The 25,079-nt window shown below is 34.6% G+C and overlaps 2 protein-coding genes across 2 annotated transcripts in view; both read left to right on the forward strand.

Moving 5' to 3' along the window:
* Positions 1–10,506, forward strand: part of LOC127806313 (receptor-like protein 4) — a 29,327-nt gene extending 18,821 nt beyond the window's left edge. Inside the window, exons 5-9 of the mRNA XM_052343531.1 lie at positions 2,689–2,757; positions 3,319–3,387; positions 4,020–4,097; positions 4,904–5,112; positions 9,956–10,506. Coding sequence (XP_052199491.1) covers positions 2,689–2,757; positions 3,319–3,387; positions 4,020–4,097; positions 4,904–5,112; positions 9,956–10,062 — 532 coding nt within the window. The 3' untranslated portion in view covers positions 10,063–10,506. The remainder of the gene's footprint in view (positions 1–2,688; positions 2,758–3,318; positions 3,388–4,019; positions 4,098–4,903; positions 5,113–9,955) is intronic.
* A 12,776-nt stretch (positions 10,507–23,282) lies between these two features.
* LOC127805499 (AP2/ERF and B3 domain-containing transcription repressor RAV2-like) lies at positions 23,283–24,583 on the forward strand. Its single transcript, XM_052342259.1, has one exon. It carries the CDS (start codon positions 23,405–23,407, stop codon positions 24,416–24,418), a length of 1,014 nt encoding a protein of 337 aa, XP_052198219.1. The 5' UTR covers positions 23,283–23,404; the 3' UTR covers positions 24,419–24,583.
* Positions 24,584–25,079: the final 496 nt, after the last annotated feature.

The following is a 25,079-nucleotide window of genomic DNA, read 5'->3' on the forward strand; positions in this document are numbered from 1 at the left end:
AAAAGAATATGAATTCTTGAATGGAGGATAATGCTTTAAGTGGTGAAACCTGTATCACCAAAAGAGTGCAATCTCCTAATAGACTTTAATGGTTATACTAGTCACTTGATAACCTCACTCTCTGTTGGAAATAAGCTAAAGAATGCCATTTCTTCCATTCATCTTTATCTGGGGCCATTTACATTGTTATGTAATGAATCCTAGCAGCAGCTCGTGCCCATGAACTCTTTCTGGTTACTGCATTACTTTTGGCTTTCACTTGTTCACAAGTGTGTTCAAGTGAAAGTATATCAAATCTGCGCTGATGCCATTGTTGCAACTACTGCCATGGTTTCTAGTTGCAGATAACTAACTATTTTACCTGGTTTTCTCTTCAATCCATGCTACCCTACATTCTTTATCCTCATTGCTGTCATCATCATAATTTGATGTGTATCAATTTTGATAATATGTTTCTATATGGCATGACATTCTGTTAAAAAATCATGGTCAGTATATACTTTTATGCTCACCTTAGTTTTAGGGTCATTGGAGATTGGTATTTTCAATCTCTCCTCCATACTGATGACTGCAGTGACCATCCTTGGGTATTTCATGAGTATTTACGTTTTCTATTCCCTGTTCTAATTAAAATCATATTAACTTTTTTCCTTGAAGGTAAGGTGTCATTTGTCAAATGGAAACATCCTTGGAGGATGTGAAAGATGTATGCAAGTAAACAAAGTGAATCAAAAGCCTATACATTTAGAAACAAAAAATGAATCATCCAACACTAAACTAACAAAGGAGATTTTCAATTTTTTCTTGAACAAGCGTATCATAGAGAGCAAGAGTTGCATCCGTCAGCTTACCCACTATTGACACTCCATTAAGGTCGGAAAAGAAGTCTTCAAAGATGTCCATACCAGGTGCTTTATCTGAGTGAACACAGTTCAAAGTTCCTGAGCTCCTTTCTCTCTCAAGCGTTTTATTATTGGAAGTAGAAACTAGGAGTGTGATTTCTAGCCACTCTCTTCCAGGAAGAACCAGTTTCCACATTTGTATATTACTCCACTTTGCCGATCATTCTCTTTTTGGAAGAACCAGTTTCTATCAATCTCTTCCTCCTAAACCCCCCTCACCATTGTTGATCGTTCTATTGATGTGATTATTCTTTCTGTTTCTAAGTAACTTACCTTTTTTCTTACCTTCCATTCATCTCAACTCTAAGCAGTCTCTCTCATCCTTTGAGAGAGTTTCCTCAGCCTTTTCTCACTCATATCATTGATTCCATCCAGGAGGACTATAAATTCTAACCTTCAATTTACTTACCCCCCCCCCCCCCCCCCAAAAAAAAAAAAAAAAAAAAAATTTCTAACCTTCATTTTACTAAACGGTTTCTTATTTTCATATGTTTTAGCATCAGTTAAGCTTTGCTAGGTAGATACATATTTGGAGAACCACTCACTTCATGTTAAACTGATCAATCCTTAACTAACTCCACAATACCCTCATCACTAAACTACATCTTTTCAAACCACAAGCACAGCTAACATTTTCAAAACCCCACACTCAAGCAACATAAGAATGGTAGTTGAGCTAGATTTAGCAAGGTGTATTGATGGGCATCAAAATAATTGTCATCCAATTCTGGGGATATAAAAATATGCTGTTGCCAACAGAAGGAATCTACCTAAAGTTGACCTATATAAAATTGCCACACTGCAAAGGTAGGTCAATCAATTCCTAAGACTCAATAAAGTTGGAACATTGCACCAACAACAATGAACAATTACATACCAAGCCTTTATCTCACCAAAGTAGAACATTGCATCACTAATACTAAAACAGGTAACATCCTTAGTTTCCTCCATCCAAGTGCATCACCTTTCTAATAACACGTAGAGCTCTCACCTGACTGCTTTGAGGCAATGGTAAACAGTAAAAAGATTCCATTCCTGATTTCCCTAAATTTATGTGTGAGCAACTGTAATATTTCAGTCTAGCAAAGGGATTTCAATCACAAACTGTGTGGTTTAATATGTTGAGTCTAGTTGGCTTGGCAATGGTTGCTACTGTAAATAATTTCAAAATAGTACCTATTTTGCTTGGTTTGACCAAGGAGAAAGAGAGAAACTGACACATTTTTTTTTATCTCCTCCTCCCTTTCTTGAATAGTGTGGAGAAGAGCTTGATTCTGAATTGTGAAGTCTAACTACAACAATTGGAACCATAGTCATTCCTATCACAACTTTTTCCAGTCTTTGACTACGAAAAATAAGGAAAATGAAAATGATATCTGAATTGAATGAAAACAAGTCTGAGGCACTGATGAAATTTATAAATTGACTCACGTGAAAACTCTAGTTGGTTTTACACTGTATCCCATATGATTTTAAGAGATAAAACGAGTTTCTGGTTTTTAGCTACATGTTTCCATGAACTCCAACAAATCTTCTTATTCTTTTTTTGCTCATTGAAAGGCCATAGGCTGGAATAAATATTCTTATTTTATTATGTCCATGTAGTATAATTCTTACCCATTTGTATTTTTCCTGTAAGTGTCCTTTCAAGTCTGTTCCTTTGATTTGAAGGCATGTTTCTTCTCTATCAAACTTTTTTCAAATGTGTGCTAATTTTCTCCCTCAATGTTGATTTTTTCTTCTTATGGATTTTTAGATTAACAATTGAAAAACATTGTTTTTACAGGAACTTAAGTTCTAACTCTTTGGGAGGTGGTCTACCCTCAGGCTTGGGCCAAAAGTCTCTTATAAAGCTGTAAGGTTGCACATTGTTAGTATATTACATATGCACTTTCCTTGTAAGTGGACACTCCCCTCCCCCTCTTCTTCCAGTGTCCACTTTAGATCATTGAGTTGAAAACCCACATTTCCTGAAGAAACTAAGTTATGCTACCTATATCAATCTGTTTCAAGTATTACCTTGAATGTATTGGTTTCAGTAGCTATGGTATTTTTTTAGTGCACATTTCCTTTTAGCCACTCAACTTTATACCATCATTTTTAGTTTCTTGGACCTTCCTGTTTCATTTGTTAAATTGGATCTGTGTTCATTATATTTCAGGAACATTCTGTCACTGATTGTTCTTTCTAGGTTCTCATTTATCTCTGTGACACGCATGTGTCTAAATGCTTTATTATATTTTCCATTTTTATTTTCTGCAACCTGATTTTATATATTTTTTAATTATCTGTTAGTCATCTAACCCTGCCACATTCCTCATGTTATACCAAGTGGTGAGAGATGCATTATATCTCTTTTATCCTTTTTTGGCATTTCCAGCCAGTTTTATTTATAGTTTTCACCTATTCTGTATAGGGACTTGTCAAACAATATGTTCACGGGCTCCATACCAGATAGTCTCACCTCATCAAATTTGCAGCTTGCGTAAGTTCTATGCTTGTTCTACTTATTACAACAATTTTTAAACAGGTTATGAAAAGCCCTGTTAGTTGTTGTCTCTAATAATTTTCTTTTGCTTAGGCCTTAGAAGATGCCCTAGTGGCTTAAGTGGCACTCCTCATAAAAGGACTCAAATTTAAGTCCTGTTGAGTTACATATGAAATAATTTTAAATGGATTAACATGGGTTTTGTTGCTAGTTCCACTGAGTTTGTTCATCATGGATTTTAAATTTGAGTCCGATTGTGTTATGGGTTTGGGCTATGGAAACAATTTCTCTGCAAAATGCAAGGGGAAGGTTATGCACAAATATGACTTTCCCCCCACCCTTGCAAAGCAGGGAGCCCCATGCACTGGGCATGCCCTCCCTTTTTTTGCATTAACACAGGATTTTATTCATTAGTCCAAATTATGAACTAGCTAATTGCCAAAAAGATGAAGCATGCATAGATTGACTGCATGGTTTTTTTCTTTTTAATAAATATGAAAAATTAGACGACTTATTCCATTGAATTTGAATCTAGATGTGACCATGACCTATATTTACTGCTAGTCATTAAGTTTTGTGAGATTGCCCTTGCTGACCATTGTCAGTAACATGCAATATCAATACTTCAGGCTACTGAATGACAACTTACTGGAAGGACGAGTACCAGAAGAACTTTATTCAATTGGCGTCCATGGTGGATCCATTGAGTAAGTACTACTTTAATCAGGATTTAGTAATTTTCTATTTGGTTTTCTTTTTATAAGTTTGTAAGAGTTTATTGAATTGTGAAATGTATTATTATATTTCATATGAACTGAAACTATTCCCTGGCAAAGTTTGATTGCCATGGCTATACCCATTCTATATTATTTTAGGCTTGGTTGCTTGAGACTGGTTCGACTTGTTCTGGTTTTGGTAGCAAATTTTTTCTTTCCTGTCAACATGGTGTAACAATAGAGCATCTGGTATTGACCGGTTGTTATACACAAGTTTGTGGAAGAAACATCATAAGGCACAAATGTATTGATTGATAATTGTATGTGCAGATAGTTGATTAGAGTGCATATTGTATGTGGAGACAGTTGATTAGAGTGTTCAGTGTAACAAAAAAAATGCATTAATTATCCACTTTGCCTTTTATGTAAATTTGTTTATGAGTTTATCAAATTTCCTTCAAAGAAAAATTTATTTTTCAAAACGGAATGAGGCTTATGGCTAGTAGGTTAATGTTCATTGTCTTATCTTATAGCGAGATCTGTTAGATGTCAGTTTACCTCATGTCTTTACAGAGATGGACCTGGGTATTTTTGCTCAAGGCAGGGAAAATAATGATCAAGAATAAGCAAAATAAGTGAACACATAAAATAGGAGAAACTAATAAGCAAACCAAATAAGGCGTGATAAAATTGAATTTTTCTAATTTCTAGAATAAGATATTGGGATTTAACCTTACACTGAAAAATATCTGTTGAAATTCTCTTCTTATCTGATGGGATTTTAATATATCTTTCAGTCTCTCTGGTAACAAAGGCTTGTGTGGTGTCCCCTCACTGCCAGAATGTCCTTTATTCTGGGGAAGTGATGGCTTATCTACTGGCGGGAAAGTTGCGATAGGCATCTCATCTGGGGTTGTGTTTTGCATCCTTTTGTTAGTGATATACATATGTTGCATCCGGAGGGGACATAATGATTATGACTTTGGTCTACCTCAAGAATTGATGGGTAAGTTTATCTGTTAGAGTTGTGTAACTGTTAGTTTTTTTCTGCAATTAAATTGTATTTACTGCATTATGGTTTCTATCATGTTATTGTCCTAGCACGTGTTGCATTTAGTTATATGGTAGAATAGTAGAGCACATTTTCTGCACGTTAAGTTTTGTTGCAACTCATACTTTTTATGCTAGTACCTGCTGAAATTTGATGATGAAATTGTCGATTATGCTTGGTATTTGCTCATGAAGTTTGTGTCAGCTGAGTTAGTTAGAACAACTTGAAATATCTGGACATGAAATTCTTCTGCATAGATGGATCTGCAGTTTGCAGAAATTTCCATTTAATTTGTGTTCATATTTAGAAGGCCAATTCTTAGCATCCACTTGTGGTGGATCTAGTCTGAAGAAAAATTTCCCTTAAATTTGTGGTCATATTTGAAAAGGGTAATGTGGTGCATCCACTTGCTTGTGTGTGGAGCTAGGACAGTCCAGTGTGTCTGCTTGTATAGGTTTCTTAATGCGTACCCAAGCCACTGTGTAGCACTTCTCCATCTCTAGTTTGATTAATTGTGCAATGATTGAAGATTCTGGCTCTTATCCCAAACAGTATGCCATAAGATGCTATATGTAAAGGGTCTTTTCTTCCCTTAACTGATTTTCATCTTCTAGTTAATCAGAAAGAAGTTCTGGCAAGTTCTTGAAGAGGAATTCTTGCTGACATTTTCTGCTATTATTCTTTCTATATTCATGGCTGAGAATTCCCGTGTGCTGCTTATGATGGCGATGATAAGAGCCACTGTTGTCTGTCACCTCTAAATATGAAATCTAAAGGTCTTCTGGCTCAATTGCCAACCAAGTTGGAAGTGAAGTGAGAGCTTCAAGGTAGGAAGAAAAGAAAAATCTCAAGATGAAAAATACCTCGAGCAAATCTTATTGAAGAATAAACCGAATACTTGCATTACAAGACTAACTAAGCTATTTATACACAAGATACATCAGAACATAAAATACACTCCTATTATAATCAGCTGCAACCGTTACCAAGAGAGAAGGCCTACTATCATTTATCTAACTCTTCTACTAGAAGAGTGCACAAGCCAAGTAGTTTTTGAAGAAGAAATTACTTTTGCCTGAAAACCCCAGGCTGATGCTTCAGGACAATGTTCCTGTATAAGTTGGAAGAGGAGGCTGAAGACAAGATGTGGTATTTCTATCTTGCACTGCAGATTTAGAGGGACAACATGCACTATATTGTGGTTTTGTTGAGAGCTACAGCTCTAAGGGGGGTGTCTACAGTGTACAAGGCTCCCACTGTTTTGGAAAATATTAATGGGCGAACTAAATGCGTTTTGAAAAGTTACATAGGGAAACTGGTGGGGAAGCATGTAATTCGCTGTTTGGAGCAGTACGGGGTTGTCTATCACTAGGCTAAGGCATTTGCTCTGCTTGCTGCTCTTGCAGTGGAACAATGAAACTTCCACCTTGCTTTGTGGGGTAAACTAGACCACACATTGCATGACATTGAAACTCTCCTTTAACTGAATGCGTCTTAGATGCAACCTTACAGATGATGACTTGGACCTCTACCAATACCTAATTCAACATGTGTCAGTGGGGAATGAAACAATGTACTTGGCTGTGGTCATTCATGTAATTTGTAATTTACTGCTGGAGCACTCAAATGTTGTTGAAGAGCACTTTAGATTATGCAAGGCATTTCTTTGAGGAATATTCAAGTAAATAGAGTATGGAGAAATTGTAGATATTTGGGCTAAAAACTAGGGGAGCAAACTTGAACAGATATTATGCATCTGAAAGAGCAGGGAAGCAAAAGATTTCCTATAATAATTCTTCAATTCTCTATTTGTTATTTTAGAAGCAAGAGTAGGAGTAGTTTTCGTCTTTCCACATTCATGGTTTAACTAGCTTTAGAGTGAGAAAAGGAATGTTTTTCCAGATGATTTTAGTGTCACACATACAGACTGCAGAACCTTAGCCTTTCCAAATATGGGGATTGAAGTGATTCTTGAGAAGAAGGATGCCTCATTACTCGATCCTTGTTGTTCAGGTTGGATGTTAGGACAGCTGGAAAGCTATTCTGGAAGAGCCGGTTGACCAACTTGAAACTGAACAAACTTAAGAGGGACATATCTCTGTTATAGGTAGTTGTGGTAGTTGGTACTAAAGATGGTGTTGGGAAAAAATTCAGGTTCATCTTTAATTGTCAGAGAAGGGCAGAAAAGAGAGCCAAATTTTGTAACAGTAGAGGAGCAGGTGACCTGGAAACAGCCGTTAGGTAGCAACACTACCTTCCTATCACTCAGCTTGGTGAACTTGTTCATTGAGGCATTCCAAAGAGCTGGTAGTTGATGATATTTCTCTGGACAAGATTATTCTAGAGGGTGTGAATCCCAAGCTGAGACTTAGGGAACATGAAACCTTGAATTCATATGTTGTTATACTTTGAAAATGAACAAAGATGACGTTAACCATATCCTAAGGATCAATATCCTCAAAGGTTACAAGTCAATTGAGATAAAAAGAAATGTTAAGGGGCCCTAAAAGTGTCCACTGATAGTCTCGCAATTATGCACCTGAAATTGTTAGGTGGAGTGGTGAGCTCAAAGGTTCCATGTGTCCATTTTTGTTGTATCCATATGAAAATAAAAATATTTTAGATGTTTGCCACATAAGCAGAATAACTGTCACTGAGTTGTGAGTGTCAGATCCCCGATCTGACAAGGTGGGTTCTCAATTATTGAGAAGGGTTTAGATGAGAAGAATTAGGAAGTGTGTGTGTGTGTGAGAGAGAGAGAGAGAGAGAGAGAGAGAGAGAGAGTTCTCCAATTGAATGATCATGTGGGTATTGGCTTAGTCAGTGGTTTTTATACTGATCCATAGCCTGGTTTGGGTGCCAAAATGGATGCCCAACTTGCCCACTTGACATGCTGGAACATTCCTCCAGCTATGCCAAAGAGAGTCTTATTTGCAATGCCTAATAGTCTAATAACGTGGCAGTGAGCTCACCACTCTACCTAACGATTTCAAGGTGCACCATAAGATGCATCATAACATGCTTAGAGAAAAATGCAGTAATGATATTTATTAATGAAAAAGAAATTACAGTGGTATCTATGGATTCTAGAAATGCAGGAGGGTTAGAAAAATCCTTTTTTCTATTAGAAAAACTCAATAAAATTGAAACTATTAAGATTCAAGAATATGAATAAGACTAGGTCTTAGGAAAGTACCATCCATAAAACTAAATATAAATAAAACCTAAACACATAATTAGATTTAACAAACAACCCTATAAGAAATTATGTAGAATGACAAGAATACCCTTGATGCATAAAATATCCAAACTTGGCTTAATAAAGCTGCCATGAAGGTGCCCTTTGTCATCCAAAACATCCCAAATCAATGCTTAGGCCTTAGACCCAGCTTTAAGATGCCTCTTATATGTCTTTAGAGGTCGTTGCCAACATCATGCATCACGCTAGATAATCTAGGAATCCATCATAAACAATAATCCAGCCTCAATAATATAATCATCTCATGGGTTGGAGCCAAACCCTCATATTTTGAAGATAATAGCAGTTCTCCTATGATTTGTTCTATCAAGTGTAATGACAACTAAGGGGATCTGAATCCCATTCAGGATAAGCAGAAGCTAATCAGAACTATGTTGATATTAATTTTTTTCCTTTAAATAATTCATGATAGAAGGAATTTTATTTGAATAATCACTGCATCGCCCCTGCTCACTTTAGCATAGAAGCAGCCATCACAAGTTCAGTGGCTAATGATGAAGCCTGTGTCTTACTCTGCTAAGTTTAAACACCCAAAAATCTTGCATAAGGGCTGTGACTTAAGCTGGCATAGCCTTCCAGTAAGGTAAGGGCTGTGTGAATTATGACACATTCGCTCTTTACACCAGAATTGCTCAGTGATGTCCTCCTTAACCCTTTATCCAGTTTGTTAGTTAAGGAGGTGTTTGGTCTAACCATCAGTTTGACTTTTTGGTTTAGTAAACGACTCTATATAGTAAGATGAACCTGCAACATTTCAGGTGTCTCATAAATGGCCGTTTGCTATAAAATGCAGAGATGCATTTCTTGACATGGAATCAGATGATGTCATTTTGAACTAACCAGTAAAGAACACATACTTAATGATGTAAATGCATACTTAGTAGGCATGTCAATGGTGGTGGTAATGAGAAGGTGTGGGTACAATGGGCGAGAGATACAAAGTGAAAGTACCAGTGGAAGAAACAGAAGAAAGAGGAGAGTTTATGGTTGACAATGGTAACAGGCACAATGAATGTTTTACCTTTCCTTCTAATAGTAGATGGCAATTAATAGCAGTGAGGTAATTGCTTAATTGCTGAAACGTAGTGGGTCTAGGTTGTCAAAGTCCAAATCTCACGAGGCTTATTCATCTTCATCTAACACATTTGAGGCCTTCCCCACGACTCATTGGTGAACGAACTTAACAAAGTTTGAATGCTCATTCCACGGAGGCTCCAAGTTGAATGCTCGTTCCACGGAGTTTGAATGCTCTTGCCAAGTTGAATATCCATTAAATGTTAGAGGTCCTTTATCCAATGTTTTTTCCCCATAAAATTTCAACGGAGGCTTACTATAAATCTGAGCAATGACTCATTTTGACAACATTATAACATGCAGCCATCACGTTCCAATGACTTACTAGGTGTGCGTAACCAAGGAACTTTGAAATTCAAGATTAACTGTTTATTCTTTTACATGTCAGATACTTGGTCATCATTCTCAAGCTTTCTTTGACAGAATGCCTTCTAATCTATATCTTGTCAATGTTTCTGGTTTCAGCACTTGCTGCAAAGAGAAACAGATATCACAGGCAGAAATCCTTAATGGATCTTGAAATGGAGAGCCAACATGCCAAAGGCTTCATTCCGAATTACAGCCAAAGCTAGAAGAGGTCTTTTCTTGAAAGGGAGAGGACGCAGATTTTGATCAAAACTTCCACAAGCACAAGCCAAGAGGATTCAACTCAAGAGGCCACCTGGAAGCCTTGATTCCAGTTGCTGCACAGAACATGATGTTGGAACTGACACTGCTGCTTCAACTACATACTACATGACTTTTGGCCTTTTTTTCAACAATTTGCATGGAATGGGGTTCTCGAAAAACCACATTTATATTTAGGATCCATTGTATCTCATCACTAAACAGAAGCACTTGCCCCTCCATTGTATCATAACAAACTTTTAGCATTTGGTAAAATATATATAAGATACGAATTCATGTCCCATTGCTCTGAGACAGTTACCAAGCCTCGCTACCAACCATGGATTGTATATTTTTCAAGTACTTTGTTCAATAATACCCTTGAGGACTTGTGCCATGTTAAGATGATACTTCTATTACTCAAAGCATCTTCTGCAGTTCCCGGGATTGGATCTTTCTTTAGTCATGTTGGTGAGTCTGAAACTGTTTAGAGCAATATATTTATCCTTCATTTTTTTTTTTTTTCCTTCTAGAAATTTGGCCTTGGATTAAGATTCTGAGCAATTTAATTTGTCTGATTTAGGTATCCAATTATGCTTGAGACATTCTCTAAAGAAGGTTCATGTGGCTTACCAATAGGGACATGGGTTTGGACTACACCACACGAAAGAATCTCACAAGGGCATTCCCATTTGACGAGTTGAGATTATATATATATATATAGAAACTTTCAAAGCTTTGACAAATCAAGCAGCCTCCCTCCGTCTTCTAATTTACCATTGCAACTTGCATTAATCTGTCAACATTGTACAGAAATCAAGACATAGAGTTGTATTTCAGTCGACTTTGAGTTTGCAAACCACGAAACAATGCCAAAGTTGTCTTCCAATGCTTACTATTGCCTGGAAGAATTTATTCCAGCCGGGATTCTGATTATGACTTGGTTTGGATAGGTACCATAAGTTATAAAACAAAATCAACGTCGAAATCGATCACATGACAGAAAGCAACAAATCCCTCGTAAAGAGAGCTCCAGTGCGATTGATATATTCTACAGGCTGCATCCATATCTGTGGGTTAATCAACAATTTTAGCTAGCTAGTTTAATTTTAACCACTTTTGGTGTTTACTTGTGGATGGAGAGACAGGTGGAACCACTTCGTCCTGAACTCACTCATAGTACCATCACTTTTGGCCTCCTCTCCCTCTTCTCTATTAGCCAAATACCCAATCCACCATTTTAGCACAAAATCTAAATACACAGCAACATTTCATTAATTGTTAATCTGAGAGAGAGAGAGAGAGTATTTTGTGAATAAATTGAGTGGTAAATTCAAGAGAATGATCTGTGAAGATATTTTGAAGGGGTTGTTTGGAAGTAGGTTCTTTAGGTCATGGTGCAATCCGACTAGAATGTTGAGTACAGGTGGGATTAAGATTCTAATTGAAGAAAATGAGAGAAAGTTAATTCTACATGGTTTCTCACCAAAAGTGCAACAACAACTTAGATATAGGGTCATTTACACTCGTTTCAAAGACTTTAAAAGTTATAATTGTCACAATTCCCATTCATTGACTTTTGTCAAATTAGACGGTTGAATTGTGTAAAAGTTTGTCTCTTGTTACAACAAAATTACCTTCACTTCACCTGTAAATTGGAATTTGCTCAGATGGTTGTATCTAGGTAGCTGTAACTTTGTTAATGGACCCCCCCTTTCTTTGCTTGTCTTCATTATGGTACGGTTTGGTTTGGTGGCATAGGATTATAAATAGGTCACCATATCGGCCAGGAATCAAGAAAAAAATAGACTTATACGTATAGACAAAGTCAAAATTGGCTGGTGTTTTCTCAACCCATCAAATCCATAATTAAATCAATTGATTTTTAACTTTTATTCAAAAAAGTATTAGCCTTTGAATTTTAAAGATTTTTGTTTCTTTAATGAGATAACTTAATCCTTGCGAAGCAAAATGATAAATGTTTTGAAAAATTAATTATTATATATTATATATGTGTATAAATTATTCATATATAGAAAAGTATATTAATTTTTTTGATATATTAAAGTATAAATTTAAACATGTTATTGTCAATAAATGATTTTTTTTAAATTAAAATCAATATTTAAAATAGTAAGATAACAAATTCATTTGGATAATAAAATGAGAAAATAGAAAAAGAATTCATTGTCATGATTTTAAACTCAATCGAATAATATTAAAATGAATAGAGACAATACATAATTTTTTGAAACCCATTTTAATTGTTAATTTAAAATCTTTTAAATAATTTTTAAATTTATAAAAATATTTACAAATTCTTTTAAATTTGTTCAAACCCTACAATTTTTTTCTATCATTTAATAGCTTTTAATGTGATTTAATAAAAATTTCTTTCAATAATGAAAATAAAAAAATGAAATAGCATTAAAGGTGAGCATTCAATCAGTTAAGTTACCGAATTGATCAAATAAATTCTTAAATTAAAAAAATAAAAAAATAAAAAACCCAAATAACAAAGTCCAAAAACGACATGATTTTTAATATTTTGGTTGATTCGATTATTTTAATTTTTTTTAATATAAAAAATAAATCAAATCAAAATAATTAAAATTATCAAATTTAAAAATCAAATCAAAGTGATCAACAACTTAAATCGATCCATACGATTTGATTAATTCATTTTAGCTAAAACGTGGCTCCCTCCTAATCTCATATTATTCATAGTTAGAGGTGAGTTTTTCCAAGTCAAAGGCTTAGGTGTCACTCCACTCGCCCAATTTGGAGAAGACTTGGCCATTGATTTTCAATTTCGTTCTGATTCCGATTTTGAACCTTCCAGTCAACAAAAGCAACTGATTAGCCTTCACCCAAGCCAGCCACATGAAGCATGGCCCGCCCCAAGTCGGTAGTCGCCACAAAGTAAACCCCTTGTGGTCGTCTCGATTTGGCATTTCATCAAACACTTGATGCGCAGCTGCTTCCACTTTGACTGGGTCCTTCCTTCTAGATACAAGCAGCCGCCTTCCCAATTGCCATATTAGCTAAACCCTCATTCATGGCTCAGCAACGGACACGAATACGTGATTGCAACGGATTTTGAACCGTCACATATAAAATTAAAAATACCCATATACGGATCGAAGACGTGTTATCCATAATAATACCATTACTAAGTAGTTATCATCACCTACCTTACATGATATGTATATATATATATATATATTAGCTTTAATGCACGTATATATATATATATATATATTAATGGAAGTGCATGCATGGGGATGACAGAAAAGTCTAATCCTGAAATTCGTCGTCATCTGTCAGTCATCTGATCGAAGTCCACATGATAATAATATTCTAAAAGAAAGTTCCAAAATGATGCAAATATATGTTGCATCTTCTGCGTGCATGCGCGTTCTTATCTCTGATTGCCTTTCCATGATAGATTATCGTCACAAGGCCCCACCAAAAGGAACAAAGTTTTAGTTAAATCCAACGTAAGTCCAAAAGCATCATTAAAATCGAAGATTTTTTTTGTATGTATTCTTTCATGCCATGCCCTCGTCACCAACACCAACGTGAAACACCAGCTGCTTAATTTGTTGCATTTTATTAATAATTAATTAGTAATGGTGGGTTAAGGTTGGGGGGTGATATGGCATCCCCATCTATATATCTTAAGTCATTATCCCCATCTTAATTAACCCCACTAAATAATTAATACCATTCTAAACACGATTAATGTTCCCTAATCTTTTGATGAGGGTACTTAATGGGATATAAGGTAATTTGGGGGGTAACTTTTTATCCTTTTGCTTAAAGAAAATGATGTGGAAAGTTGGGGCACATGATCAGATGTAGATAGACTTCCATTTCTGCCCTTTTGCTTTTGGGGCATACTATTACCATTACAAGGATCTAATTTAATTTAATTTAGATATTATAATTAGGGATTTAATTTGGGATGACATATGATGGCCATATATATACAGGTGCATGGATTATTCTTCTTCCATGCTTAATTGATCATTCTAGGTAGGTAGCTTGTCAATACCCAACAACATATATCAATGATACCCATCTGTTTGGTTGTTTTACTGATAATAATGTGGGCGGCGCTTTATTTGTTAAAGCTCTTATCTTCACCACCGGATTAGCTTAATTAATTAAACTTGTTCTTTATTAGAAAGCAATCTTGATTTATTCCGTATGGAGAGGTATGCATGGCAAAGATTATATTAAAAGAAAGGCAATAACATCCACAAATTCATATATAATGAACCCAAATTAGGGTTTTCTTATGTGGCATCATGTCAAGTTTTTTCTTTAGGTAACGTTTGTTAAAATAAATAAGATAATGTTATATCAAAATAACTTATCCGAATGAGAGAGAGATAAATTTATCCGAAAAATTTAAAATAAGAAGTTACATAATTTCTTTTTAGGGTAGCATTTATTAAAATGAGCAAGATAAGCGAGTATCAAGATAAGCTCGAAATGGTTTTCGGACCAAAATATGAAATAGTCAAGATAAAGTTGGGAAGCATTCTAAAATTTTTATCAAACTGTTTGTTAAATTTTAAAAAATACACTAAATGACACAAATGCTATTTTTTTCTTATCTATAAAGATTAAGATATGCTTATCTTGAGGGGGGAGATATAAACATATCTTGGAAGATCAAGATAAAAGATCATTAATGATTTTTTCAAAAATTGTCAGATAAACTTAACAAACATGTTTGGAAAGAATAAAAGTCTGTGATGCATCCCATATTTTGACTTTTTCACCTCATATCTTGATTAACAAACGTCCCTTAAATAAATTTAACAAATACAATTAAAAGTACTTTTGTCCGAGATATTTTTCATATTTCACTTTTTTTGCTCTATATCTTGATTAACAAACACTACCTTAATCAATAAATTTAAAATAAGGATAATATGAGTAATTAATCGGGAATATATCATATTGAACTTTTTTTTTGTTTAAAGAGTTGTTATTTCATTAATATGAACACATCAACCTATGATAAGTGAATAGACATGTCTATTTATTTAAAAATTATATCTCTTTCATTTAAATCAAAAGACGTAACACTTTATAAATAGTCATGTTCCTATAGCACATATCTCTTGATTTAAACCAAAAGATATATATTTCTTTATAAATAATTATAACTTTCCAAAAATAATTATATCTATTTACAAAGAGTTGTATCTCCTAAAAATATAATTAATGATATAACAACATCTCTTATCCATTTATAAATTATTTCAACATACTTTAGTGAAAAGAACCATAAATATAAGAGTGTGTGGGAGAAGATGATGGTGTGATTATTGGAAAGATACAAAGGATGAGTAGAAAGAGCACCATAGAACTAATAAGATTTATCTAGTAATTATGAAAGCAGATTAATTAACTAGCCTAATTAATTATATGATGCTGTCACAGATCACACAATTATCCTCATCATTATTAAACTATCTTCTTGAAAGGTCCCTTTTTTGGGGGGGGTATTTATTTCAGAGAGCTACATCATTACTTATTAGGTAAGTTTACAAGAATTACATGATTAAATTATCTTTATATTTTTATACATAAGGGATCAAATACTATATTTTTTAATTATCGAGGGAAAACAACATATTAGTTAGTCTATTTAAATACTGTTAACTAGTCATCTACGTAGAGTGTAACTTGTAAAAACTGTTACATTATTAAATTATCTTAACTTTTTGTACATTAAGGATCAAATATTATATTTTTTAATTATTGAGAAAGGACAACAAATTAATTAACCTATTTAAATATTATCAACTAGTTATTTATGTGACATGTCATTGATGAAAATGAAAGTGTTTATACACGCACTAATATTTAGTCATAGTAAGGATTTAAAATAGTAATTTTTAATAATTAAAGAAACCAAATTTTAGGGTGCGTTTGATTGCAATGATGGAACTTACACGAAAAAAAAATAAGTTCTAGGCAATTGAATTGCTTAGAAATTATTTACATATAAATTATCAATTGGGAGTGTTTGATTATAATTTTTTTTTCTATAGAATTTCCTCCCAAACCCACCCCATCTCTTTTCTGCCTCCTCCCATCTCTCTCTCTCTCTCCCCTCCCCCAACCCAATTCTCCTCCCTGCCTCCCCCCATCGCCCGAGAATAGAGAGATTCAGCAGCACGGCTAGGTAAGCGCAAAGCGCCGACAAGAGCAACGTCGTTAATCCAACACGTCGAGACTTGTTTACCTTCATAGTGATGAAGCTTCATGCCGCTGCCCATCTTCATTGCCATTGCCATCGCCATCGCTATTGCTATTGTACAAACACAAATATACATCCCCCATTTCATCCATTAATGCCTCATTGCTATTGTTGTTGATGAAACAGAAAAGATAGGGAGTTTCCCCCCCCTCTCTCTCTCTCTCTCTATATATATATATATATATTTCTGCATGTAACGTTCTTCATCTTATTCTGCCCCCACCCGATGCAGCGCTTCTTCCGCTCTTACAAGAAGGTCGTCGCCCCACCTTAGTCTTCCATCGCCGGCCAACCCCTCAAAGCCGACACCACCCAAGCGATCCATCTCTTAGCAACTGTTGCAGACTCACTAGTAAGAAAAAGAGCAAGTTCTCTCTTTGAAGCTAGCTTAGAAAACAATTTCTTTGCCCCTCATGGGGATTCATTTTCCAATAAAAGTAGAAAAAGAGGGTTACGTAACCCTAAGTGGAAAAATATTTTCCACGAAAATTTAACTAATCGAACACTCCAAAAGTTAGAATTTGAGTGGTCATTTTTCATGAAAAAAATGGCCAATCAAACAAGCCATTAACGTTTTATATTCTTAACGGTATATTTTATAATTGTTGAGTGGGCACCATAAGTTTAAATTATAATCACAAATAAGGTTAGGATCATAATTGACCATCAGGTCAATCCTTATGGGTGAAAGAAAGAGGTCCACAACCACAAAATTTCTTGGGTTTGGTTTGAGAGGGGACCAGAGGAATGGGAGCTGGAGATAATGTAGAATATTAATTAGATTGCTTGGATTACTCATCATAAACCACTCATCATAAAAAGCAAAGGGAAGGCACAAAGTGCTTAATAGTAAGTAACCATTCCATTCATGGTAGATGCATAAAACAAAAAATAATAAATAAAAAAAACACACAAAAAAAGCATATTATCATCAACGACCTCTAGATAGACCCAACGGTAGAATAACCCATTGTTGGCTTCTTTTTTCTTCAAAATTGCCTAAATTTTCTTCTAAGTCACTTTCCTTCATTTTCTCATAAAATTATTTTAAAAATCAAAGAGAATCAATCCCCTGTCAATTCTTTTCTATTCGCTTATCAAATTTTAGTGCAAATTATATATATATGTGTGTGTGAGTGTGACAAAATGGGTTAGCCGGTCAAATTCGTATCGTGTTGAGACACACATATAATATGATTATAAAAAATACGAATACAACACGATTAACTAATCGTGTCAAAATTCTCAACCCAAACACGAACATATTTATTAAACGGGTTATACAATACGGTCCGTGTAACCCATTTAACAAACAAGTTAAATAGATCACACACGACATGATAACTCACTTATTAAACAGACACGACACGATACATTAATACGAATAAAAACTTATTAATACAAATAAAATACGTTTAACCTGTTAAAATAGGAATATCCTTAACAATCAACACATAATAAAAGTCGTCTAACATACAAAATAAAATACAGTCATCCAACAATAAAATAAAATATTCTAAAAATATGTTCGGATCAACCCGTTAACCCATTTAATTAAACGGGTCATTACGTATCTAAACGGGTAAATTCGTCTAAAATAAGAAAATAATCATGTTATAAATGGATTGACCCGTTTATGAGCCGAACCCAATTAGCTCTAACTCTAACTCGCTTAAATTTGTGTCGTTTCGTGTTCTGTGATTGGGTCATGTCAAAAATCGTCAGTGACTATATTTTTTTTTTCTTGTTTATTTTATATAAATACAATGAAAGAATTAGTTGACAGAAGCGACAAAATTTTAAAAATATAAAATGAAGGAGGCTTTTGATGTAACCAGTGAGTTGATGTAAGAATAGAATTTGTTACTCAGTCCACTGTCCACCCAAGTCCACGTACACACCATATAATAATAATAATATGCTTTAATTTTATGTCACGTGAAGATTGAATTATTCTTCTAATTAAGCCCAGCACCCACGGCATAACATAAAATCCACAATTTTTTTTTTTATTATACGTAACAATTCCCATCGTTATCACACAATACCCCAAGTAGTTTTATTCCATTGTCTTTATGGAATTCTAATGATTTTTAAAGACTTTAATATATAAAATATTTATGAGCTGCTGATTAATTAATTATATGCTTTCACACAATACCAAAATCCACATACCATATAATAAATATATATATATATGCTTTAATTTGTTTTCTTGTTTTAATTTCTTTTTCTAGAATTTTCCGGGAAAGTTGTGAATGGTGAGAAAGAAAAGGACTGAATCTGGACGATATGAATGAGAGAGAGAGAGAGAGAGAGGTGTGAGCATCAGATGAGCTGTTATGATCAGAAAGATATGAAGAGCAGGATGAGGTAGGGTCCATGGGTGATGGTAGACCTCATCCCCATCCTAAACATACCCATACTACTACTTCCCCACATGTGGGGGGAGTCTCAAGTCCCATCCCAATAATGCAAAATTTTCCGTATCCCAAACTGTAGATTCCGTACATCAATCCTCTTCCATTGCCATCTAATTTGATTTTTTCCCCATTATTATTTTAATAATAATAATAATATATATATATAATTCTACTTTAAATTGGGATAAGAGTCTAGTTGGCCTCAAAATCTCAATCTCGATCAAATTATTCTTCTTATTATCTATTTCAATATGTAAGAACATAACCACCTCACTTTTTATTTTTATGAATGATCGTCATAATCTCTGATATTCATGTTCTTAATTAAGTTAAGAGAGATAAATCATAAATTAAATCTTTAATCTTTGAGCAAGATAAGAATCGAATTTTCAACATATGAAATTAATACTAATATATTATTCATTCGACCATTCAACTTATATACATCTCAGTTTCTATTTCTATTTTAATTGAAAGGTGATTTATCAAAATGCATGCTTTTTCATATATTTCTTGAGATTAAAATAAGTGAAGGAAAGGAGAAGAGAATCTTGGGAGTGGGACCCAATGAAGGGGAGAGGGTAAATGTAAACCCCAAATACATCTTTAAACTCTAAACTATAACATTTTAATAATATTTATTTTAATATAATGTATTAATATATAATATAATATATTTAAATAAATATCCGAATAAAATTTTCTAGAAAGGAAAACCACAGCAAGTGTATGGAAGGCGGCTCCCACCCCACCCACCCACAGAGAGAGCTCTAAAAAAGGGGGGCTCTGGGTGTTGGTTTGGCTCCGTCAACTTGCGCTTGTGGGCCCCACCCTACACTACCCTACCCTACCCTACCCCTCTAGGACTACTTGTCCGTACAATTATCGTTTTGATGCTTATCCATCCATCTTCCACACCCTTTGGAAGGACTGTGTACGTCGACACAATAAATAAATTCGTATTATATATTACACCTTAATTACAATAGATTTTCCTAAATTTCGATTTCCGACTTTTTCCCCTACTTTCCCTCTTTTCTTTATTATTTTTATATTTAATTATTTTCACTCTTACGAGTCTTAATCTCCTTCAATTATATTTGTTAAACAAATTTTAATTTCTTAATCTAAAACATAACCATTTGTTTTTTAATAAATATTTTCCTTTACATTCATTCCTATTACTATAACACTTTATGGTTGATAAAACATTTAAACTAATATTATTATTGTCTAAATATAATAATAAATATTTTTGTTCGGAAGAGTATTTAGATTAAGAGCTGTGAGTGACTTGCAAAGAAAAAATTAATTAGGGGTTCGAGTGAATCTCTCACACAAATCTTCTGATATTTAATTCAGTCTCGTACTAAAAGTGTTATATGTAAAAAGTAAATAGAATTAAATTTTGAGCAAAGTTGTGAGTGTACATTTTTTAGATGAGAAATCTTCTATTTATAGAATAAGGAGACTAATAGATGAAAAAGAAGTTACAATCTTCAATATCTCTTTTGAATTTATAGGCAAATACATCAAAAGTAAGTTTGGCTCAATCTTCTTAATCTCTTGGTCATATCAGTTCTCGAGTGACCTCACTAGTCTCTTGAACACTCCAGTTCCTCAATCAAGTCTTTGGTTTCAATCTATCACAAGTCTCTCATTTAGGTATCTCATTCACTCGAATCGATGTCCTTCAGTCTCGATCATTCGATGACTCCTTGCAACAATAGCTTGTTTTTATGATTTTTTTTTTTGATAGCCTTTTAAGCCTTTTTCTTTGAGATTTTGTCTATCTTTGAGCATGGACCCACTTTCTGGAATACAACAAATTTTTTAAAGACAACTTAGATTATTTTATTGCTTAATTTTAATAAATAATGTATTAAAATATATTATTGTTATTGTTATGTTTTTATAATGATACAAACTCTCGATCACTATTTTTTTAACACAAAACTAGGAATGCTCACCCACAAGTGCAATTACTGTTCAATCACACATGTCAATTAAATATACAACAAAATTTTGCAAACCCACTTAAAAATTAATTAAAATAAATTATATTTGATAAATTATTATCACTTGAATACAACAATAAATTTATTGACCAAAAACTTGTCGTCAAGTCACTTAAAATCTATAAGAAGGAAAACGATTAGAGAACATAAGGAATTCTTTGTACATATACTTGCATATTTAAATTAAATACTTAAGATTTAAAAATCATATTAAAATCAATATCAGAGATGTATCTCTTTTGGAATAAAAGTTCATCATTTATAGAAGAGTATAGAGTTTTTACATATCTCTTAGAATTAGAATTCTTTCAAATAATATTTATGCTAATATTTTGAAATCCATTATAATTAGTATTCCTATAGATAACGTATGTCTTGATATTTTAAAATTTATTAGAATTAGTATTTTTATAAATAATATTTATTTTTTTATAAAACTTTTAAAGTAATTTTCAAATGTCAGAATTATCTTGTTTAATCATATTTTTAGCCCGAAAAACTATTTTAGATTTTTAGACATTTTTAATCTTTACCTATCATATATGGAAATTAAAACACTTTTCTAAGGATCTATTTGATAGCACATATTTTTCATAAAAAATGTTTAATCATGTGTAATTATTACACATATTTTTTATAGAAACAATCAAAGACCTTTAATTTTTTTATAGAAAAGTTATGTGTGGTACAAGCATTTAAAGTTTCTTTTCATGAAATTTATTTTTCAATGAGATAGAATGAGTTTTATTTTTTAGACAATCAGTACTTAGAATTAAGTTCTAGATAATATAATTAAATACACGCTTAGTGATTGAGGTGTAATAGTCACTTTGACCAATTTATAAGTTGTTTCCAAGATCACTATGTACTTAAAATCACCTAAGCCATAGTTTATTGGTATGGACAATTTGAAAAACATAACATGATCGATAATTTAAGAATAATATTATTTATTTAAGTTAGAGATGAATTTTTAATCTACATAAATAACATATTTCGATAATTAATGAATTTATTTTATAGATAAATATGGAGATGTAAGATAATTAAATATAAATATATGTGAAAAAAATAAAAATGACTAAAAATTATTCAATCATATATAAAAAATATTCTAATACCTAGACATTTCAATTCTTACCGATATTGAAATTTATCGCTAATGGTCAATATAATTCTATATGGTAATTTTATTATTTTATTTGAGAATTAATTAAAAATCATAATTTTTTGACTAAATAAAAAAATTAACTTTAATATTTGTAAAAATTTAATGATTTGTGGTATATATATTTGAAATTAATAAATCAATTGCATGCTGCTTGACTTTTATATATATAGATATGGAGGTTTGCATGGAAAGGCAGGGCAAAATCAATCGATAATAATTATCTCTCATTCATATCGTACACAAAAATAAAAGAAATTAATTAATTATATGCCACTTGGAAGAAGCAAAGCCAGGTCTTGTCAAACGACGCCAGCTGGACGATGGTGGCCGGGTTTGGACAAAGTTTGAGAAACCATGGACCGGTTTTGTGTGTGTGTGTGTGTGGGGCGGGGGGGGTATATATATAATACCAAGACCAAGGTGAATTAACCCTGGCCAATAAGACAAACTCCGAAGTACTATCCACCAATCATATCCTGCCACCTCAGACTTCCGCGTCCTCTTCCTCCTGCTGCCGCCTTGTTGCCCCTCTCCTTTCCCTTTCATCCCTATCCAACCCATCATCTTGCAATTGCATCACCCTTTTAATATTATATTTTATATACACACACACACGCGTATTGTCATCTTATCTGCCAGGGATTCTTTCTTTCTTTCTTTCTTTATTTCTTGCTTGATGAGCATATATATATATATATATGTATAATGAATTGAATTGACACAGTGAGTGAATGGAGAGAGAGAGAGAGAGATGGGAGAGTGGAAGGGAGGCCATGCTGATGGTCAGACTTGCCAGCAGTAGCCCCTGCAGGGGGGGATGAACTTACTATTTAAAACACAACCCACACGCTCGCTCATGTGACACCCCCTCCCCTTAACTTTCCAGGTCTGGACTGGATGGAGTCTGGACCCCCAAAACCGCCAAAAGTCACCTAAATTTGGTTCGGTATATATTTCCCATTCTTCCATTATTATTAATTAATTACTTCACTTTACTCATAAATAATTATCAAAATAATACGTGTCATTAACTTGTTAATTTTTGACTTTAAAAAAGAAAAGAAAAGGAAAGAATCTCAAGCTCTTGATTTATAAGTTATAATAATTCTGTTTGATGGACAGAGGATTACGTTAGTTAGATATGTATGTATGTATGTTGGAGACTTATTGATTGGAATTGGGTTGCATCACTTTGGGAAGGGGTTGACCCACCAAACATGCCCTTCTCCATATCTCCATTTCCCATAAATTACGAACGATTTGTAATGACAAACACCACAATAAATTAAAACAAAAAATGTCACTCATTACATATACATACCACAGTGGCTCTCTCTTTCTCCGCTATATATATCCATTACAACCTTCCATCCATCCCAATTCTTTCTTCTTTCTTCTCTCTTCTCTCGGAAAATGGACGGTATTTGCGTGAACGAAAGCACAAGCGAAACCCTTACAATTGCAGGGGCGTCGCCGGCCACGAAGTCGCCGGAGAGCCTTGTAGACTCCGACGGCGGTGGCGAGGTCGAGTCCCGGGGGAAGCTGCCGTCGTCGAGGTTCAAAGGCGTGGTTCCGCAGCCGAACGGCCGGTGGGGGGCTCAGATCTACGAGAAGCACCAGCGCGTCTGGCTCGGAACTTTCAACGAAGAGGAAGAAGCCGCCCGGGCGTACGACGTGGCAGCCCAACGCTTCCGCGGCCGGGACGCCGTCACCAACCTCAGGCTGCTGGCGGCGGAGGGCGACGCCGACGAGGCGGAAGTCGCCTTTTTAAGTTCCCACTCCAAGTCCGAGATCGTCGACATGCTCCGGAAACACACTTATAACGACGAGCTCCAGCAAAGCCGCCGGACCTTCTGCATCGACAACAATGGCAAGAACAAAGACAAAGCGGTAACCGAAATTGGGACGGCCAGTGAGCAGCTCTTCGAGAAGAACGTGACGCCGAGCGACGTTGGAAAGCTGAACCGGCTCGTGATCCCGAAGCAATACGCGGAAAGGCACTTTCCGCTGCAGATTGGAGGCAACTCGAAGGGCTTGCTGTTGAATTTCAAGGACGTGGCCGGAAAAGTTTGGCGATTCCGGTACTCGTACTGGAACAGTAGCCAGAGCTATGTTCTGACCAAAGGCTGGAGCCGATTTGTGAAGGAGAAGAATTTGAAGGCCGGAGACGTCGTCAGCTTCCACCGGTCCACCGGCGCCGAGAAGCAGCTGTACATAGCGTGCAAGCCTAGAGCGGAGTCGGCCGTGGCAAGGTTTTCGATTCCGGCCAGCCAAGTTCAGGCGCCCGTGCAGATTCTGAGACTATTCGGAGTGGACATATTTAAGGTTCCGGCAGTGAGCTGTGTTGTTGACGGTAAGAGAAGTAGAGAGATGGAGTTGTTGGCATTGGAGTGCAGTAAGAAGCCAAGAATCATTGGAGCTTTGTAACATTTTCTTCTTTCTTCTTCTTCTTCTCCTTCTCTATCCGCTCCAGTTTTTCGTTTTGGTCTTCTGTGAAAGTTGACTTGTATAGTATGTTACAGAGACTGTCTAATAGTTCCAAACACAAACAAATTATACCATATATAATGCTAAAGCTGTCAATTATCGTTATCGATTCTGTTAAGGAAGATGGGTTCTTACGATTACCAGACCCTTTAATTTATCTTTAAGTCACAAAGCTATATATATATATATGATTTTTGATCTTGCGAAGGCATATATATATATATAGGGTCCATTTTGAAAGATTTTAATTTGCTGTTTTTTCTGGGTTCACTTCAATTCCAAGTGGATGATCACCAAACATTGAAGCAACCTAAATAATTGAGATTCATGCATGAACACAAGGACACCCATATATTGTCATTTTCTCTATTATCTTCTGGCCTTGTTAGGTAATGATCGTCTCACCACATTGTATACTACTTATATATATAGTGTTCTATCTCCATCCAGATGTATATATCCAAGATCATTCAATCACGTAATGTCCAATTCATCCTGCCCCTTCTCATTTAACATATGAGTTTGAGTAAATCCAAAACTCGATTGGGACTCATTTGATTGAGTTGGCTTAATTCAATTCGGGTCTACCACCACCTTCAGA

Source organism: Diospyros lotus, chromosome 7 (assembly GCF_014633365.1).
Source record: "Diospyros lotus cultivar Yz01 chromosome 7, ASM1463336v1, whole genome shotgun sequence".
Classification (NCBI taxonomy): Eukaryota; Viridiplantae; Streptophyta; class Magnoliopsida; order Ericales; family Ebenaceae; genus Diospyros; species Diospyros lotus.

What these genes read in the sequence shown, in the direction of transcription:
- LOC127805499 (XM_052342259.1), top strand. Translation starts at nt 23,405, where the DNA reads ATGGACGGTATTTGCGTGAACGAAAGCACAAGCGAAACCCTTACAATT.